At 39.6% G+C, this 22320-nt stretch overlaps 1 protein-coding gene across 4 annotated transcripts in view; it reads right to left on the bottom strand.

Moving 5' to 3' along the window:
- Positions 1-22320, bottom strand: part of APP (amyloid beta precursor protein) — a 199237-nt gene that overhangs the window by 59407 nt on the left and 117510 nt on the right. For 2 of the 4 annotated variants that reach the window (XM_071433650.1, XM_071433649.1), the window contains exons 7-8: positions 12029-12196; positions 6370-6503 (exon numbers count right to left, since the gene is read on the bottom strand). In XM_071433650.1, the coding sequence (XP_071289751.1) occupies positions 6370-6503; positions 12029-12196 (302 nt within the window). The remainder of the gene's footprint in view (positions 1-6369; positions 6504-12028; positions 12197-22320) is intronic. The other 2 variants (XM_071433652.1, XM_071433651.1) reach the window with 1 other exon arrangement.

Here is a 22320-nt window from a genome sequence, read left to right as displayed (position 1 = left end):
GATCCTACATGATGATGCAACAGATCCACAGTCTTGCAAGGGACAGTGTCTAACTGGCCCCCCCAGGGAGGTTCCTCTGTGTTCCCACCTGCCCAAATGTATATTAATCCATGGGACTCTATGCTTTTCAGCAGGGGACCTCACCTCCAAGACAATCAGATAGAGAGGAACAATGAGACATCACTGGGACCCATGGAGGGTGATATGCTTCTACTTCATTTCTGTCACTCTCCCTTGTCTGCCCCCCTCTTTCTTCTTTTCTTTTCTCTTTTCTTTCTTTTCTTTTCTCTTTTCTTTTCTTTTTTTTCTTTTCTCCTCTTTCAAATAAAATACATCAATTCTTTGGCATCAACATCTAACCACTTCTGGGTTTTATCCTGTTCTAGGGAATATTTGAACCAATATTTGAGTGAATATTCAGGGTTCTTTCTGTTTTATTCACAGAGTTAGTTCTCTTGGCTCCTCTGTGATTAGAGAGGATAGCAACAGGATGTGAATTTACAGAAGGCCCAGAAATTATGGCATTAAGCCAAGTCATAAACTACAATGATGTGCTCAAGCTTGAACATTGGCCTAGATTAACAACTTTATGATTTTCTTCTTCCTCTTCTCCCTTTCTGTCTTAAAATCACATCTCTGACATCTGCCTAATTTTTTTACTCTGAAAGAGCAGTTAGGGATTTTCAGAACAAGAGTTGCCTTGCCATCTTTATCCCCCAAACTAACCCTCTGCTAATCTGCATGACAAAAATAAGCACTGTGGGTAATGTGATTAAGAGGACCTTTGGCTACACCAGGTCTGTCTCTGTCCATTTTATTTCATTAAATCTTTTAAGGCTTGGAAGGCAGGATGATAAACTGACAGCCTATACCAGCTAGTTGGGAGGGATGTAAATTAGTGGCCTCAGACTTCAGCTCTGGTGCCACAAAACTGAAAGGTTTTGGAAAAGAACCAGAATGACATGGCTGTTTGCAGAAAGAATATTCCTGTAAAGACTGCTGTGACCTGAGTGACAGATTTTTGTAACTGAGAAGACTTCAATGCTTGAGAGCATCTGTATGTGTGTGCTAACCAACTGAAGGTACAGATATCCATGGTCCATGCTACCACCAAAGTTCATCACTTCAGGGATTTGTGAGTGAGAAATAAGCCACAGTGCTACAGAGAGCCCCAAAGAGCAAGGAGGAGAAAAAATTCCTAAGTTAAACAGGTGCAGAAGAAGGCTGAACTTGGCCTCTGCACTTACAAACCTATTCTCCTCTGTTTACAGCACAGACCTATGAAAAACATACAGATGTAGGGCTCTTCAAGGGTTGGAGGCTTTGCACAGGGAAAGTAACAGCTTCTGTTTGAGATATAGGCAGCAAGCCATTTCAAAGTCAATCTTCTTCAAAACTCAGGCCTTAGAGCCTGACAGATGCTTTTTGAAATTGGGCTTCAAGGGACAGTAAGAGAGAAAGAGGCAGTATGGAAAATGTCATTCATTATTAAGAGATGCTAAGTACAAAATGTCATTATGTATTGAAGCAGCAGAATTCACTCCCATTTTTTACACTAGGGCAAAAAAGCATATCTGCAAGAGAAGAATTTATGGCAGGCATTTGGGTAAGAACAATCAGGCCAGCAGAGGTACTTGCCTGAAGGCTGGCTTAGTGAGAATGGTCACAGACGTGCCAAAAGGGCGTATGTCTTTGTCAAGGGCTTTTTTTCCACACTTAAGTCTTGACCTTTGTTCTGATAATATCATTAAACCTCTCCAAAGAGTCCTGACTACAACTGGACAGTTTTAAGGAAGGGAACAGGCTTCCCACACACTGTAGTAGAGATGGTGGAATCTAGGGAATACATGAACAGGTATTATTTACATCTTTGTTGAGGACATGAGAGCAGGAATGAGAGCAATCTCAGTTAGGTGACAGCAAGGTCAGTGGTGTGATTGACACTCTACAGGGCAGGGATGTCATTCAGAGGGACCTCCTGGACAGGCTTGAGGGGCAGGCCTGGGAAAACCACAGGTTCAAGTTCAACAGGGTCATGTGTGGGCTCCTGCACCGGGGCTGGGGCAATCCCAAAATCAGTATGGGCTGGGCAATGAATGGACTGAGAGAAGCCCTGGGAAAAGAACTTGAGTGTCCTGGTGGATGAAAAACCAAATATGAGCTAGCCATGTGTGCTCAGAGCCCAGGAAGCCCAGTGTATCCTGTATCCAAAACACCATGGACCGCAGGCTGAGGAAGGCATTCTGTCCCTCTGCTCTGCTCTGGTGAGACCCCACCTGCAGTGCTGCATCCAGCTCTGGGGCCCAACACAAGATGCACATCAACCTGCTTGAGTGGGTCTAGAAGAGGACCATAAAGATGACAAAGGATTGGAGCATCTCCTCTGAGGCCAGGGGTGAGAGATTTGGGGTTCCTGAGTCTGGAGAAGATTTCAGGGAGACCTTATAGCAGCCCTACATTGTCTAAAGGGGGCCTTCATGAAGGCAGGAGAGGGGACTTCTCAAAGTGTGTAGTGATAGGGAAGAATGGTTTTAAACTGAAAGAAAGTAGATTTCAATTCAATATTAGGAATTCTTTACTCTGAGGGTGGTGAGACCCTGGGACAGGTTCCCCAGAGAAGTTGTGGATGCCCCATCCCTGGAAATGTTCAAGGCTAGATGGGATTTTAAGCAATCTGATGTATTGGAAGGTGCCCCTGCTCATTGAGTTGGAGGGACCTAAATGATCTTTAAGGTCCCTCCAACTCAAACCATTCTGTGATTCTACAGTGTCACTGGGACTAAAAATCAGCTGAAGATGTATCCAGGACGTTAGATAACTGGCATGCAATGATCAAAAAAAAAAAAAAAATCTTGAACAAACACCAGACCTGTTCAGGCTGGTTGAGAACTGCAGTATTTTTAGATGTTTGCTTTGGAAATAAACTTCCAAGAAGCAAAACTATTCTAGGACACAAGGTATCATTAAGTTGCTATCGTAAGTATTCTACGTGCTACAATTCCAAAAATATCATAGACAGCTAAAGGAAGAGCAAATTTAAGACATGAGGATGTCATAGGATGTCTTAGGAGAGAAATGTATAAATATACTGCTCCCTTGAGTAAAGTTTGGTATCTGGTTCATCAGGCTATTTAGCAGTGACTAATTAAGTAAGGGAGCTGTACAGCCATTAACAAAATGAAAAGAGAAAGAGAAAAAGGGGAATTGTTCCAAAACAAGAAACAAGAACCATGACACCTTGGAATCAGTTAACATAACCTCTCCCTGTTTTCTTTTCAAGAACAGCAAACATTTAAAGGTTACACATGCATCAATGATTGGCTACCCCTGTTTGCATGGGAATGCAGTTTTCCTGCTATTGAGGCTGCATTATTAATTCTTGGGAAAAACTTAAAATTTTGTATGAACATAATTCTCCTTACAGTACTTCTTGTAAAATAGGGAAGTTTATAAGCCTTGTTGCTTCAGGTGTGGTGCAGAAACTTTCAGGATCTGTAGTCTAAAGAGATGGACACTTTAGAGCACAAGAGACTGAAAGAGTCTGAACCAGAGGTGCATCAGGTCACCACAGAGTCAAACTTCCCTACTAAAAGTCTTTCATGAGCTGTGAACTATGATGTGACATAACCACTGACACAATCTTGGTCTCTGCTTGTGTGAACATCTTTATACAAGAGAAAAAGGAACACAAGTTGTCAGAATTTCATAGTCAATTAAGGGAAATCTCAGAAAAAGAATATGCAGAATATTTACATTTTCCCTGATGACATGTTTTAAAGTATTTCACTTCAAGTTTAGTGATAAACTTCCCTACTCCTTAGATGATTACATTTTTCATGTCAACTAGAATGCATCTGGTTTTTTTCTTAGTTAAATGACTGTTGCAAAATAAGGTGTGCACCAAACCCAATACTATTTTTAAACTAGACTTTCTATTAAATGAAACAAATTATCTGTGTTTTGTGAACAAATCAATCTATTTCAGATTATGACATTTATGAGGATTAAAGAATTACTTGATCATATTTTCTTTTTTTTATTAGAAGAAAAATGGGCGCTTCTGCTGCTTTCTAAGCCTCCACTTTTCAGCTTTGAAAGAACTGGACTTTGAATTAAAAAAAAAGTCTGGTGCAGCTGGAAGACTTGGCTAGTGACTCTCATTTGTTACCTCTTCTTTTTACCGAGAAAATCACTGACAGCAAAGATTAACTTATTCAGCATTATTTTTAACATAACAAGTAAGAGCTCCACATTAATTTTCAGCTACATATATATTTGGATTTTATATTAAGAACATACCTGATTTTAAATAAAATGTAAAAAGCCATTTTAAAATAAATTGCCAGAAGAGGAAACCAGTGGTATTGGACATAGATGTTTATGTGAGGAAACACAGAATGGTGAACTAGCTGGCTTTTCTACTAGCATCTATCATCTTTAAAACATTTGACATGTTAACATGGAGAGGCTAGTTCAATATTGTACAAATCATAACTTAAGTTTCTAAAAATTTCCCTTCTAGATCTTCCATGAAGATCTTTCTGATCTTTAAAGCTCTGCATAGGGTCTGTGTACTTCAAAACACGTGTCCTTTAAGATGTGATTTCATAAGCAGCTTAGGCAACTTAAAGATTAATTTTTTTTAATGTACCTATCATACTTCTTTTTACCAGGGCTGACATAGGTTGTTGAACTGGCCAGAGTGTTTGACTTGTTTTTGGAGGACTGACATTGCAGGAGGGGGCAGCTGAACGGCCTCACCCCCGGTGTGCCCAGTGAGGACAAGAAGAATGGCTGGAAATGTGCTAATGAGGGCCCCAGCTCCAGTTTCAGTCAAACCTCTGAATCACACCCATCAGTTGAGAGGGTCCTCCAAAAGCTCATGGTAAAACAGAAATACACAGTTCACCCAAATACTGCCCCTAATTATGCAGCTTAACCTTTACATACTGGGATTTTGGAGAAAAACATGGAACCCAGTGAGAATCTGAAGACTATGCCAAGGAAATCTGCACAGATTACCCTTTGCTTTCAAGAAACCCACCTCAACAGCATTTTTTACAAAAAGGATGTTTCAAGGGGAACGAATGATGGGGTGGTGACTGTATTATTCACCAACCCTCTGCATGCCTAGCTAAGGCAGGGTCACTACTCTGCTAGGCAGGCTATGTGCCTTTTTTTATTCTCCAGATTCTCTCTCCATTAAATTGTCTCTATTTTCTCTGTTTAAAGAGGAGACAGATTGTTTGTGCTTCAACACTTCCCAGGCAGATGAGGAGCACCTACCTTCCTATCTATGACATGTCATATTCTCAGTATGTGGCTTGCACCAACTGGATGAGTGCTTTAGGTAAGATGAGCTGCCCAATTTATTAGGGAAGTGCCAGGCACAGCTACGGTACCAATAGGCATGGATGTATAATAAGAGCTTAATTTAATTTCATTCGCAACATTTTATTTTCATTTTTGGAATAACATTTTAGCAGAGAACTAAAGGCTAGTAATGTATCAGTAACAGACAGACACACTGAAATCCCATCAAGGGAACAAAGTTATAATGAAAAAATACAGAAAATTAGCTGCGTGGGTATATGAAGTGCATCTGAATTATACTACATTCATTTTTTGTGGATTTTTCATTCTCAAAATATATGCTTTCCTTTAAACCTCTTATATTTTTCTTTGTTGTTATTAAAGCAGAACTATGACCATTTTTATTGGCATTGCTATTATAAACCCTGTTTCTGAGAGAGTGGGTAACTCATCTCTCACTGGATTAAAACATGGGTACAGTTTCAGGCTACACAAATCTCTTTGGTTGAAGGGAAAGAAAAGGGTTGATTCAATTTGGATTTTTAGTTCAAAAGCACCAGCTTTTCCTCTTTTCTTTGACTTTAGATGCATATCATGTTACCTTGAGGCTCAAAACCATTAGATGAACATATGTGATCTTACACTACCCCCCAGGGTAAACAGAGAAAACGCTCAACACAAAGCACCTTCCCTCAGCTGCTCCAAGGGAAGGACAATTAATAGAGAAACCAAGCTCTGTACTTTGAAACATGAATAATCTCACAAGACAAACATTTTCCCACAAAGATGAGAGACATTTTTACACGTTTTTTTTTTCTTTTAATCTTTCTAGTAACTGTAGTGACTTATGATCGCAGTGGTGACACAACCATAAATGTGTCAGACAGCTGAATTCTTAGACAAGAGTCAGAAAGGCAGTAAATGATGTGTTTACAGCATTGCAAACTGGCAGAGCACTGCAACCTGGATGAAGCCTTGGGAAATAAGAAGATGAAGGATCACTTATCACTTGACAGACAAACTCACACACTTAGGAATAAACAAATCTCCCCTTACCTGAGACATTCTTTCGCGATGTTTAGCTTCAAGCCTCTCCTTGGCCTTCTGGAAATGGGCATGTTCATTCTCATCTCCAGGTGTCTCCAAGTATTTGTCAACAGCATCAGGAGTGCTAGCAGCTGTGGTAGGGACTGACGTAAAATTTGAAGGTGGAGACAGGGAGGGGAGGAAGAAGAAAAGAAGAATTTCTACTTTAGTACGGGAAAATTTTAGATGGAATAATAAAGAAGCATCTGTTCTAATCTCCACTGGAATACAGCCATCTATTTAGCCTCAGAGGAAGACACAGAAACAGGGTTTAGATGAACATGTTACACAGAGCAAGTACATAAAAATGCATCAAGATTTCTTCCCCCTCTCTTACCCCATTTTATAAACCGTGAGAAGCTCTGCAGAGTGAACAAAACAATGTTCTTGAAACAGGTTAGAAACTGCTGCCAAAAGAAAAATTCCAAGTATGAAAAAAAGCCTGGTAATGAATAAAGTGTGTTAGCCACCAAAACACCCTTTGCAAAGTTACATGCTGTGTACATAAGTTTATTTTTAAAAGATAAATTGTAACATATAAACGTGAATGCAAATCCCTTTTAAAGCACTTATGGACCTCACAGTACCTAATGAAATACCTTAAATCCTTCCCTTAGCAACAGTGTGGCTTCACAGATAGTTACTTCATTTGTAATAACTTTGATTTAAAAAATCCCTACAAAGGCTGGAAATAATCAGCGAGCTTGCACTAAAAGCCAGCCTTCCTGTTGAGTAACTAGGAGGCAGCTGTGAGAAGTGGAAAGGTTTGCATTTAGGGTAATTCAAGCAAAGTGAGCAATAGTCCCCTCACTATGCAGTATATCCAACCCCTACTTTGCAAAGACTGATTCCGTTTTCCTTTAATATGTTAGAATTTAAGTAATTGGTATGGCATCAAACAACAGGCAGCTTGAAAGAGTTTAGTGAAATTCCTCAAAAACTCCTTGGAGAGAAAAAACCCACCCAACAAAACATATCATACTCTTATTGTTCCCAATCCATTATTTTAACTAAAGGTGCTACTTGCCATCTAAACTAGGTCTAAGTTGAGTTTTCTCATATAAAATCCTCCTGAGTAAGAACTTCAAGACACATTTCCTACCCATGCACAGCTAGAACTTGGCAATTAAACCTTCCATGAATACCCTCCTTTTCACCAACCCTGACAAATACAATTTTGCTTGGCTGATATCCATTCAACATTCATCCATTAATGGCTTGGATCACACGTCTCCAAGTTCTTTGATGCACTTCTTGATTAGAAGGAGGTCCCCAAAGCAAAACCTCCTCAAGTATCTTTGCAATACTCGAGTGCAAGGTCATTCTCTTTCAACTTCTCATAAGTTTAAATATTTATGAGAGGAAAAAAACCATTACATTCTTCACATGTGGTTCAAATGAGAACAAATACAAGACAAAAGTATTTTGTCTTGAACATGACTTCTGCCAGGGTTGTAAACAAGAGTCATCAAGTTCCACAGAGTAAAAAGAACCAAAACAAAAAATGCTGTGATTAGACTCAGCAAAACAAGTCACAGCAAACATTGCCCACAGCAATACCTTATACTAATTAAATTACTTGTGTTTGAAATTAGTAGTAGTCTAAGTTTTGAATATGAAAACGTTTGCATTATTTCCTTTTTGAATCCTAAACTTCACCCACTTATTAAAAGGTCTAGTACAACATCTGTGGTTCAAAGGTTAAATAAAAGTAAAAATTTATATAGATGAAGAAACTGTGGAAACAGAAATTAGTCACTTGCATCCACTAAAGGTCGTAGTCAAAATGAACAATTTATGATATTAGAAGTCACAGTTCTTTAATGCCTTAGACACTAGAAGTTGGCATGCAACTTCAGCTGCCAAAACATTTCACTTCTTGCTAACTAGGGAGATGTCAACATCCCAAACAAACAAACAACGGATAAAGGAAATGACTGACAACAGGAGTATCTTCTTGTAAGCTGCTGCTAGTAAAAGGTACAGATCTTTATTTGCAATACAGCTCTGAAGAAAAATTAAAGTGGACAGCATCTGCCCCTTAAAAATCACTGAGATTTAGCAAGTTTGAAAGTTCACAGTGTTTAGTCTAGAGAATAAATACTATTTTTACCTAAATTCACCCAAAAAACTGTGATACTGCTCTAAATGATCAAAAGTAAAACCACATGTGTCATCATTTAAACTTCCTACTAAGTTTCAGGGTTTATGCAAGGAAGTAGGGAACTGAAAACACTGAACCCTGTTGGTTCCCTCTGCTGTGAGCCACAGAAATTCAGTACTGTCATAAAATTTAAAAAGCCCATTTATAAAAGGTCATTTTAATGATAAAAATTTTCAAAAACTGACTGTGCCACCAGAGTTCAACTGACTCCCACTTTGAATGAGGAAGAAATGAAAAAAACAGTGAATTCACTGACATCAGGCTCTGACAGCTGCTGGAGCTGCTGAGAGAGCTGTCTGAGAAATGAAGTACATTTAGGAAAATGTATTTTCCCAGCTTTTAAGTTCCCAAGTTAAAAATTAAACATTAACATAATATCAAGACAGCACTCATTTAAAAAAATAGACTTCCCGTAACTTTAAGAATGTTTATAATTCAACAATTAACAGACAAGTAAAAAAATTCGTACAATAGATTACTTTTTAGTAAAGACAGAAATCTTTCCTTTGGTAACAGCAATATGTTCCCTTATTCTTGTCAATATATACTCATTCTAAGGCCATTTAATCCAAATTAAACACCTGACAGATTCTATGACTTCAAAGAAGCCACTATGGACAGCCACACAGTAGAAGTGTGAATCATTATATTGAATGGAAACCACAGACACTACTGAACATTCTTATTAAGAATCTGTAGAGACTGAGCAGGTAATCTGACAGGCTGAAGGAATTGGTAACACCAGCCTCAAAGCCTTCTATTTCTAAGGTAATTATGTATCAATTTCTATGGAGTTGAATGATAAATGAGAAAAAAAATGACACCAGTAGCTCCTACCCTAAAGATAAATCATTTCCATCAGACCTCAGAGCACCAGTCAAATTCACTCAATATGGAGGGTGGTTTAGGGCTTTGCATGACAGGACAGACCCACCTTTCCAGAGACTTAGCAAGAAGACAGAATAAAACATACTCTTTTAAACTTTTTTTTTTTTAAGAGAAGGTCTTCAGGATATTAGTATTGAGATTTCACAGTGTATGGGTATTTGTGACAACAGAACACCCTCACATTTTGGTTGAGTCCAATTCCAATTCATTACCAGAAAATCTGACTCACATCCCACACATCCCACACTTCCACCCTTTGCCCACTATACAAGAGAATCCTAATAGTGAATCCTATTCACTATTTCATATTACTCTGTAAAATCTTACTAGTTTATCCTGAAAAGCAAACTACAGCTAGACAAAGGAAAGATGTGCTTTACTATCCATCTTTCCTCCTGACTAAGAGAGGCTTGATTTTTATTTTGTTTTAATAGGACACAAAGGAGCAAGAACAATCTGAACTTTGGAGAGAAAAGAAAGAATGGAATAAATACATTAATAATAATGAAGTGGGGAGGAGAAGGCATAAAAATCAAATACAAAGACTAAATTAAGAGTGATGGTGGGAGGAAAAAAACGACAGGAGAGAACAGGAGTGGCCTTGATGAAAACTATTCTCCACTGTTTTTCTTTTCTTCTTTAAGATTCAGGTGAAAAATGGTGTCCGTTCTACCTCCTTCAGCAACATTAGATTAGTACTAAACACAAGACATCATTTCAGTGATGAAACTTATTATATTCAGCACTTCTAATTATTTTCATGACAATTTCTATTCTGCAAAAACATGAAGAATAAGGAGAAACAGCATGGTGAGACAGAAACAGTACATGAAACTAAAAGAAAAAGTTACTTCAGGAACAGAAAATACAGGTGTATAGATGACGGTATAGAATACACTGTCATAACATTAAAAGCCACAAATAAAAATATAACTGAAATAGCTTAGAAAGTGTACCCTCATAGACTCAACTGCTGTTTGAGAAATTTCTGAAGGAAAAAAAAGGCAGAATAAAACCCCTATGGGAGATAAAAAAATCAGTTTGAGTTGTGCAAATAGAGTAAAAGAAGCTCAAATACTAAACCGAACTCATTTGTCCTTAAAGAGAAAATTACTTAGACCAAAAAATTTTGACTTCCAGAATAAACCAAGAGAATAATGGAAATGATAATAGTCTTATTGTTTTATTGAAATGAATGTGAGGAAAAAACCACCCACAGCCAGACAACAACTTCCATGAGACAAAGCAGAATCTCCTGAGAAGAAGAGAAGATAATTTACCTTCCCAAAGAGAGGCTGCAATCAGAGACAAATCGTGTTTTGGACCTCTGGAAACACCTCACCTAACACAGGAATTAATGGTTCAAAATGTTCCTCTGTCAGTAAATGCATTAGACCTCAATCCAACCTCCTGCACGGATCTCTCCCTTCACTACATCTTCTGTCTGGTTGCAGGAGCTGATCACAGTTCACAAAGTATCCTCCTCACTCCCATCATGGCAGATTCCTCCCTGTCCCTTCCCTAGAGCTTTGCCATAAACAGCTCTAGAAGACCCTAAGATTTAGAAGACCCTAAAATGCTGCTGGAGCACCAGTTCAGCAATCCTGGCTCCAGGAGTGCTCTTGCTTCTGCTCCAACAAAATACAGGTCAGCTCCTGTGCTCCATGACACACATAGTACCCCTTCATTTGTTTGTGTGCATTTTTAACCCTTCTACTTACTGGAAATGCTCCTGAAAAGGCCAGGTTTGGAAAACCTTTTACTAAACGGAGCCCTGAGATGCTGTTTGTGTTCTGCTCCTCCATGTCCTGCGAGCAGACAGGGCAGTGAGACATGTAGTCACTCTTTAATGTCTCAGGTGTAAATGTCAGGTGATGCTCTCCCAGGAGTAGGTGCTTGCAAAGCAGACTGGGGGGAGAGTGTACAAGAGGCTCTCAAAACAGAACCCATCTGATTAAACTAGCACCTAATTTATCAGCTTCAATGGTGTATGGTAGAGAAAGCCACCACTCTCAAACAGTGCAAACACCATTTTTTCAGCAAAAACAGCCATTATAACATATGGTTGAGTTAAAGTAAGTGGGAGGTGATTCACATCCATGTTCACCACAGCCCTTAGGGAAACATAAAAAAATCAAATACCATTTCTCCCCTTTTCATTGCAAACGCACACGAAGAATTCAACCAAGTAAATCTGCAAATACACATTTGGGAAAAAAAAGGTCAGAAATACTTGAGAATACACTGTTAAAAATAGGAACTATTATTTTTAGACTTACCTGATGCTTCCCTAAAGTTAGTGTTTTTTTCCTGCACATGCATTGTAGGTGCACACAGACACATGAAACATCAGTACATTTTGACAGAGAATAGAGAGAACATGGGTGTGAAAGCTCTCACCCGAGGAGGTGTTAAAGCTCTCAGCCCCCAACTCAGAGGGCACCTACAGTGCCAAGAAGTCACCCAGGTTAGCAAGAGGCCGAAGGAGGAGCGAGTGGTGAGCAGAGGTGTGGACAGACCGCGGCTGGGGTTGGTTAGTGTGAGCCCAGCGAGGCGGGCGCCGCGGAGGGCACTTACTGATGCTGCCACAGACCGCCATGCAGTATTCCTCCGAGTCAAAGTTGTTCCGGTTCCCGCCACAGCCGCCGTAAAAGAAGGGCGCGCACTTTCCTTCAGCCAGGTCAAAGTACCAGCGGGAGATCATGGCGCGGCACGGCCCGGTCTCGGCTTGCTCAGAGCACACCTCTATTCACAGGAGACCCGGAGGAACCAAGTTTAGCGTGGAAATAGCTATGTCTCAGCTTCTTCATTAGGTGTTTCTCTGTGTCCAGGAAAGGACATGCACCAAGGTGGTGCTTTGGAAGGAGATGCACCAAGGTGGTGTTGTGAGGAATAGGAAACCTTTCCCCAGGGATAATGAAGGTAAATTTTGAACTGACACAGGTTCCTGCCACAAAGTCTCCTTAGCCTGCCTACATGTTATGTTTCTAGCAAGTTTATCTGCACATTAAGAAGTGCTTGCCCTGAAAGAAATGTGGAATTTCATCTGCTTCCAGGCCAGAGGGGTACAACCACCAGCTGACTGGGGGTTTTCACAATAGCCCTGGGTGGATTCCTGTCCAAGCAGCTTACTTGGTACCTAAAAGCAAACATCTGGAAGTAGGAGATACATTTTGTCTTGTTCTTTTTTAGCTCCATAAACCCTCCCTGACCAAATTATACAAAACCAACCAACCAACCAACCAACCAAACAACTGTTAATACATTATAGTGGAAAACAAATTCACTTCAGACACCTATTTAAATGTAGCAAGTGATGAAGAAATTCCCTTTTGCAAGCCATCCAGCAAAGAAAGGGCTTTTAATTGAGTTTGAGGGCTCACATATAAAAAATTACTGCTGTAGCTTGAACCATCCATGGGAGGAAATCTCACCCCCAGTAAATATACCTACAGGAAGAAAATTAAAATAATTTATGCTTGTGAACTGCTACACAGTCTCTGCCTACATTCTGCAACACGGGGAAATCTGAGGGAAGAACCAAACCACACAAATTAAAGGAAGACAAAGCAAATTCTGCCTGCAATTTGGAGTTCAGCCAATTACACATGTAAACATATACCCTTTTAGCAATAATGTTCCAAACAGACAAAAACGGTTTTATCTTTCAACGTGCTGCACAAGTCATTTCAAATACACATAATATTAAACTAATAAACCCCTCATTTACTTTCATCCCACACACTACCTGGCAAACAAACTGCTACATTCAACTAGAGCCTTTTAAATTCTCTGCATAAATTTGAATTTTGTGGAAATCACATTCCTAAGGGTTGAAAGGTAAAAAAAAAATATCACTGCACTAGCACTGAAAATCCCCTGCATGTTCATCACCTCTCAAAATGTTGGCTGCAAAGAATCCTGCTTTTCAAGTGTCTCTCCTGGTCCATCAGCTCACTATCCTCAGAAGCACCACTGCTTACAAACAGGTTTTTATTGTCCAATTGTCACTAGCAAAACAACCTACATTTCCTTAAATATACAATACAGGTACAATTTTACATGCATTTAACTTATTCACATATTCGAACTATAAATAATGTCAAGAATCAATTTCAGGAAGCATACATTTAGTGTGAGAGAGATCCGAGAGTGTGCAACCATCAAGGATGTGCTAAAAATGCTGCACTTCTGTATGAAGACATTAGGGGGAAAAGAATACTGAGTTTTTTACTTGAAGAAAAAACAAAATAAGTATCATTAATTGCACGGCACATGAACTACAATTAATTGTATATTACCATATGATTAATTATAGATAATTTTTAGTATACAAGTAGTTCTCTTGATTTATTTTAAAACCAAATCCAGCCACGCCACCTAATTATACAGTCAAACTTTGACAAAAAGATAGCTTTGCACAGTCTTGGAAAAGCTGTCACATGTAAACTAAAAATTAATAGCGACTTCTGATATAAAACAGGCATGTATAATCAAGAGAATTTTTACTGACAGGAAATGTAATTTCTGAAAATACAAAGGTCTCAACAATTCAGCCTTTCTTATTTAATGCTGATTGTGGGCTAGCCTGTAGCCACACAGTAAGCCCCTTCTACGTTTCCCTCAAAATATTTGTTTTGCTATACAGATTGATTGGTTTTGCACTGTTTTCTGGTTGGAAGCTGCTTACAGATTTAATCTGAAATTTCCTATACGTACCTCTCCCACAGAAATAGCAACAGAGATTTGAATGTGCAAAAGCAAAGGTAATTGTCCATCAGATTGACACTGGAATTGTCTCACTGTCTCACTTATACACACAAAGATGCACTTGAACAAGTGCTCAGTAAACCACAGAGTAACTAACATATGGAAAAGAGCAAGCCAGAAGCTTTGAAGCCCACTATTGTGGCTGTTGACAGGCCCCCTGACTGACCTGTCATCCCATCAGGGGAGGGACATCCTTCCCTCCAGCCTGCACTGCCAACCCTACGGCCCTTGGTGAGACCTGCATGGTACTTGGGTCACCACAGAGAGAAATGTTCTATTGTCTTCTAATGTTTATAACCTAAATGGAGAATAAACAAGAGAGGGGGAAGTGCTCTGGTTTACTGTTTCATGACTGCTCTTTTTGAGGGAAGTGTGATGCCAGTTCAGTCTAGGAAACGTGTCACTGCGGTCATTCATCCCTGTCTGCCATTTTCTGTAGAGCTCAGAGTAGCATTCCTTCACCCCTGCTTTGGGGCAAAGGTACATTTTTAAACCAGCTTCTATTACTGGGCAATGGTCCCATCACTCCTGTTTGTGGGCCAGATACTCCTCCTGTGCCCCCCTATATCCATCACTTGTCCTTACAAGAAAAAGCCACTGCATTTGGTTCTCATCTGCAACACCTCAGCTGAGAAGATAGGGAAATGAAGTGCTGAGATGCGAATTTTAACAGGTTTTCTTGGGCTATTAATCCAAACACCGCTTCCCCTTCCTTGTGCTGCTGCCAAGTATAGCAATTAATGTCTACAGGAGGTGAACTATGGTATTTTAGCAGATATTAGGAGCAGGTAGGCAGCATGCACTGCTGTAGTGGGTGGGTTTAGCTAAATGATTCATCAAAAAATTAAAAGCTGTCTTTGCTTCATATTTTAATTCTGCTGCTGAAAACTGAGGCAAAGATGAGTTACTTTTTGCAAACATGCAATTCAGTTTTACTTGATACCACCAATAATTTGTATGCAGTACAGCATCAACAATGAGCTTTGCTTTGTTTAAGGAACTTACTCACTCTTCCTGTTACATACAGATAGAGGTATTATAAAAGAAAGGCCTTATGGAATCAGGCCTTGCTCTGCTGAATTACCAGCTGGCCTGTTACTTCTTCTAAGTGCAGCTAGCTAAGTTCCCATGTGAAGAAATCTTAAGAATAAGAATCCGTTCACATAAAAACCTATACTTATAGAAAAAAAAAAATTGCACCTGCAATAAACAAGAAATCTGTCCCCTGAGAATCAGATAAGAAGATAAGTAAACAATCCAAAATTAGGGAGATTTGATAGGCAGAATGCCAGTTACTAACCAATGAATCGAGTGGCAAGAAGACTACTAGCCATTTGGAGTAAAAACATGAGGTCTGTGAAAACTGTATAAAAATGAGTTATGTGAATAAAGAATAGGCTTTTCTGCATAAAGAAACTGAGTCCCATCTGCTTACTAATGCAATGCTTCCCCCTCCAAAGACAAACTTTTGCCTTTAGCTTCAAGAAATTGGATACAATTAAAGAGGACAAGCCTTTGCAACAACTCAGGTTCATGAACAGTTCTTTTAGAGAGTTTTCAAACCATTCTACTCCAATAGTCAAATTTCTGTCATCCTGTGTTCTAAACCACAGATGTCAATATTTCTGTTCTCCAAAACCTTAGACATGAGAAATTACTTTCGAGATAATCAGGAAAATGTAAGTCAACTTTCCCCATTCCAAGCTTCTTGTACTTATTCCAGCATGTCAGGGCAAACCCAGTTGTTTCTAACCAAGCAAGCACCACTCCCTGAAGGACAGGGCTATGGCAAAGCTTGTTGATTTCCTTTTAAATTAAATAGTTGAATACTGAAAATGAACCAGTTATATTAAACATTGGCACAGACTGTCTTATTTTTTCTTTGAAAAGCACAGACTTCAGCACCCTAGGAAATACAGTCTTTAAGTATGTGGACATTGATTTATACTGACTTTGTACAAAGTACTTCCATAAGCACTCATTTACCAAAATGCTGTAAGTAGAGCTCATTAGAATTTATGTGCAAACATCTTAGATATTTTTGATTATTACTTTTTACAGAGGGAAATATAAAATATGGTTCTGAATGTCAGTTTAAAATTTTCATTACCATTTATTTCTACTGCTACTTGAAGAAAACCAATTTCAAATCAAAGTGAAATTATAATTTCTGTATTTCAAAATCTAACTCCATGCTTTTTTTTCCCTTATGGGACTTAAATTCTTAACAACATTTTCAATTGAGAAAATGGAAATAAAACATGGACTTCTAACAGGGAGAATAATTAAAGCTACATTTACATATTTCTATTACTGTAAATATCAAGTTTATTCAATATTTTTTCAGGATTTGAATTTATTTACATCATCATGAGAACTAAGCTTATTTAATACTGGCAGTCAGCCCCAAATCTTAAATCGGAAATTAAATTTGAAGAGATCTAAGAAAAAAGGGACCAACAGGAGGAGTTAGATTACTAACTCTGACCTGTCTTGGAAGTTGGTTTCCCATGTCTAGTTTACACCTCTGAGAAACCTATTTACCTTAATGCTACAGAAGAAGGGTACCATTATGCTGACTTATAAATACTGCAAGGTCTTGATAAATATAAATATAACCATGGTAATGGAAAATATATTGTATTGACGAGCCTTTCTGTACTACCAGCCCTGCAAGTTTGAAGCTGATATAATCAAATACACACAACAAAATCATACTGAGGGTCTGAATGAGCCCATTAGCACTGGTGTGTGTTCGCTGTCCATTCAAACTGTGTCCTGAACACCTCTTAAATGAGGACCTCAAACCGTTGTTTAAGTGTATGGGACCAAATCTTTTATTTTACCACTTATATCTCGCTAAAGAACAGAGTAAGTAACCGATAAATTCAAGAGAGGCCAATAAAGTAAACCTCTGAAATGTATATCATGAGGTATATGCTCCCCTTCTTCAGGCATTAGTATATAAAACATCACAATTGGAGTAATTTTGGCTCTCATATCTTCAGGAATTGAGCTATAGTTTGAAGATATTAATATATATGCCCCTATATTAGTTCTTTGTTTTTCAAACTAGCTGAGAAAAACTAGGCAAGAGCAAATGCACAGTTTTCCTTTCAGTTGTACTCTTTGTGTTCTAAAAAGGCACAATTGTTTTTACTCAATGAATCAATCAAAAGGGAATATGTGAAGATAATTTCACTGAAACAAAACTTCCTCATTCTGAATATATGGTTGGAAGAGGCAACCAAATTTTAATTTGCGTATTCAAAGACAAGAGCTAATTTCAGAAGAGGCTTTTGGAATTAGGAGAAGACAGCTGTGAAGCTGGCACATGCACTGGGCCTAAAGTTGGTGCACAAGCCACACAATTGCTAAAATGCTTTTTTACAGAGAGAAGTTAAAAAAACCAAATTATGACTTCTCAATGCAATACTGAGGACAGTTCCTCTAAAGCTGTTAAATACCCTTAATTGTAATTTCCATCCTGTGTAATCAAGATGAAATTCTCTCTATAATGTTTATTCTTAAGCTACTGCAAGGGCATATTTAGAATATTAAAAAAAATTAATGGTATACTTGGCTAGAATACAAAGCCTTATAGTTCTGAAGCGGAACAAATATGTGAAAATATATTTTTTATTTCTTGTGCACAACAGAACTATATTTGGAACTAAAGTGCCATAAAGTTACCACTGATGGCCAGAAAGCAAACAAAAAACCCAGCCTGACTTTAAATCTAGGCTAATACAGTTTAATGAATTTATGTGTTTTAGAAAAGGTAATCTTTCCACATAACATCACAATTCTGCTAACATGGCATGACAGTGGGTATTAGGATTAGCTTGGAAGTGCATTCCAGTCTTTTTACACAGCAAAATCTTCAGAAAAAAACCCCTGCAATTAGTTACTGCTTCAGTATAATAATATGACATCTTCTCTAGGGAAACAGATTCTTGGTAATTTTTTCTGGCAGGATATATTTCAAATGAAACTACTCTCCATCTTCCAATTTACATAAAATAACACTATTAGTGTATTTAGTATTTCAGTACTTTTGCCCTCGACCCAAAAAGGTAGTACTGTATTGATCTTGATCAACAAGATCAACAGATTACAAAAAATATTTTCTCCAATTACAACATATAATAAAGTATTATATTATGGGAGAATAGCTGTGCTTTAAATTAAAATGTCTAATTAAAAGCAATAAAATGCAAATCCATTAAGTTAATTTTATCAGCTCTCATTCCTAAATTACATTAGATGATCATTCTGAATGAAGATCTCATAGCAAAAAACCCCAGTGGATTTATATGAATGTGTACTATTTATACAGCAACCAATCATGTTTTCTTGACATGAAATGCAATCACACATCATCCCTCTCCAAATAAAGCACACTGCATAGCCTTGAAGGCAAGGAAGAAGAGCAGGGAACTACTACTGCACTACAAAGATGATAACTTTTCGAAGATGAAAAGTTGCTCTGGTAAGCTGTGGATGCCCCATCCCTCAGTGTTCAAGGGCAGGATGGGCAAGCCTTGGAGCAACCTGGTCTAGAGTGAGGCATCTCTGCCCATGGCAGGGGGCTGGAACTGGATTCCAAATATTTAAGGTTCTTTCTAAACCAGGCCATTCTATGATTCTGTAAAAGTGGGGCAAAACTATGGAGTGTGGAAAAAAAAACCCAACCCAGTTAATGTAGCATACACTACTAATATTGTCACCAAATTCCCAGCTGACAGGTCTGGCAATCAGGGTTAATCTCTCTTGATTTACAATATATAGGAGGAGTCACTGAATGGATTTTAAGTCTTTCAGTTAAAAATCTTCAGCAGAAAACCACTCATGATGGATCAATGACACTAAGACCTACCATACCAACATCAGGCCACTTTCCTCTTGCTAGGAAACTGGCATATGGTCTCTCACTTGTAACTCCAGACAGTAAATACAGTCAAAATGTCACACGAAGCAGCACTACTCAGATTGTTTCCTAACTACCTAAAGAAATCCAGCTGAACTAGAGAAAGCAAAACCAACTCATAAAGGGCAATATTACACTGCTGGAGGATGCAGATGAGGCTTATGCTGCTGATTCCCCCACGTCTGTTGGCAGGTGTGCAGAGAAGCTGCCGCATGTTTTGATCCAGGCTGCTGGGCTGACCCCACTGCTCTTCTGTAAAGGGATCTGACTGAATATGATGACAGGCCTTTGATGCTGTCTCCCCACAGCACACTCCTGGAAAAGCTGGCAGCCCAGGGCTTGGACAGGAGCACTGTGTGCTGGGTTAGGAACTGGCTGGATGGCCGGGCCCAGAGAGTGCTGGTGAACGGTGCCACATCCAGCTGGGGGCAGCCAGCAGGGGTGTCCCTCAGGGCTCTGTGCTGGGACCAGCTCTGTTCAATATCTTTATTGATGACGAGGGGATTGTGTCTTTCATTAGTAAATGTGCTGATGACACTAAGCTGGGAGTGTGTGTCAATCTGTTGGAAGGAAGGAGGGCTCTGCAGAGAGACCTGGATCAGTTGGATGGATGGGCAGAGTCCAATGGGATGAAGTTCAGTAAGTGCCAAGTCCTGCATTTTGGCCACAATAACCCCCTGCAGCATTACAGGCTGGGGACAGAGTGGCTGGACAGTGCCCAGGCAGAAAGGGACCTGGGGGCACTGGCTGACATGAACATGAGCCAGCAGTGTGCCCTGGTGTCCAAGAAGGCCAATGGCTCCTGGCCAGTGTCAGGAACAGTGTGGCCAGCAGGAGCAGGGAGGTCATCCTTCCCCTGCCCTTGGCACTGGTGGGGACACACCCTGAGTGCTGTGTCCAGTTCTGGCCCCTCAGTTTGGGAAGGACCTTGAGATGCTTGAGCGCATCCAGAGGAGGCAACGAGGCTGGTGAGGGGCTGGGAACACAAACCCTGTGAGGAGGGACTGAGGGAGCTGGGGGTGTTCAGCCTGGAGAAAAGGAGACTCAGGAGTGACCTTATCACTCTCTACAACTTCCTGAAAGGTGGCTGCAGTTGGGGGGGTGTTGGTCTCTTTTGCCAGGCAACAACTGACAGAATGAGAGGTCACAGTCTTTAGCTGAGCTAAGGGAAATTTAGGCTGGATGATAGGAAAAAGTTTTTTATGGGAAGAGTGATAAAGTATTGGAATGACCTGCCTGGGGAGGTGGTGGAGTCACCATCCCTGGATGTGTTTAAAAAAAGACTGGATGTGGAACTTGGTGCCATGGTTTAGTTGAGGTGTTAGGGCATGGGTTGGACTCGATGATCTTGAAGGTCTCTTCCAACCTTGTGATTCTGTGATTCTGATGGGAAGCACTAAGCCAAAACTGCTTATTCTTTGTTGTATGCCAAGAGAGATTGGTGTATGCCAAGACTGATTTTTCTTGTCACCTCCAGTGTCCTTCTGCTGTCCTGTGCAGAAGGACAGCAGAAACAAACACCCAAACAACTGCACATGATGGGGGAAGCAGTGCTCCTGCTTGCCTCCATCACATGCTAGAAAAATCACCGGGAACCTGGATCCTCGGGAGCAGCTCTGCGACACCCGTAACACCATGGCAATGACTGCAGAAATTAAACCACTCCCTTACCTAAATCCGGGCCATCAGAGTCACCTTCCTTGCTCCACATAGAGACAAAAATCAGGAGCAGGGCTTCATAAATGAGCCATATTTTCTTCATCACAAATTCAATGCTAACCTCTCCCCATGACCAGAGGTGAAAAATGTGTATTTCACACTAATTTCACCATCTGAATCCCTGTAACCTCAGACCCACAATCGTCCGGATTTAACATCTGAAGCCCAGCAAGAGCATACCCAAAAGTTTAAACTGGGTCTGCTGCTATACACCATATGAATTCAGAGTAAAGATCATCTCTCACAAAAGGTAGGAAAGTGAATAGTGGCAAATACTGCCCTATGGAAAGTTTATTAATATTTTTGAATAAACACATAGAAATGTGGTTGCTGCAGAATGAAAATACTATCCTCCTGCCAATGGACCTTTTTCATTCTCTAGGAAAGATTAATTTCCTTTTCACTGAAAATAAGTTTGTAAGTGGTTCTATTATTACTATTTTGGTCACAATTCATTAAAATATGCACAGAAATAAAACTGCCTGAAAAATTGATTCTACAATAGCTCAAGTATCTTTAAAGTATAAAACTGCATTTACGCTTTTTAATTATTTATGGCTGATGGCAGCCATTCCACTGAATTGGAAGAGAAAGGGCTCAGTACCAGCCCACAATTAGATCCTAAATTATGGCTTTACAACAGTTGTCCATTTGAAAAGCAGCTCCTCTTAAACTGTGTTCTTTAAAGCTAAAGACATAATATTAGTTACAGCTTCATAAAACTGGGTGTAAAGGGCTGTGAAGAACATCCTAGGATGTTTTATAACTAGTGCTTGGGCAAGGCAGCCTGGAACAGAGCTCATTCCACATCAATGAAGCTCTGACACTTCAATCCTTTTAGAGAGGCTTTCAGGGTATCTCCATAGTAAAGACCACTTTTTAATACATAAGTTCTCAACAAGGTCCCTCTGCCTCTTTCATTTACAATGACACTGCCATTTACAATGACACTTGCATCAGCAAGATGGCTCACCACACAAGTTCCTATGCTGGATCTGCTGCCTGCACCAGGAGGACAGGGACCCTGTAGGAAGCTTTCTCTTGTGTGTAGGAAGGGAAGCAAAAGCAAGAATCAAGGCTATGTCATTTGGACACTTTTACTTGAATAAATAAGCAAGCACAGATAGCACACACTCTCCAGGACAGTCCCTACACCATGTGTGCCCCAGCAAGGCTGAAGGTCAGGAAGCCCAAAGGCTTCTGGCAGAACTGTGCTGAAAACTTGTATTGGTAACAGATTGTCCTCATCACACTTGAACCAATGCATATTTTCCTCACAGTCACACAAGGTGGGAAATATTAGACTTGGGAAAAACAACATGTGATCATTTCATGATCAGCAAATATATACATTTCTAAAGGGCTTCTGAAAGGTTGTTTCAATAGCTTACCTCATCTTTTATATGTTATGTTTTATATTCAGGTGATTGTATGCTACTTTCCTGAAAGC

This window comes from Agelaius tricolor, unplaced genomic scaffold (assembly GCF_023055355.1).
Source record: "Agelaius tricolor isolate 1412-34295 unplaced genomic scaffold, bAgeTri1.0.p SCAF_9, whole genome shotgun sequence".
Classification (NCBI taxonomy): Eukaryota; Metazoa; Chordata; class Aves; order Passeriformes; family Icteridae; genus Agelaius; species Agelaius tricolor.
The sequence above is the reverse complement of the archived record's forward strand: the minus strand, read 5'-3'. Positions and strand labels throughout refer to the sequence as shown.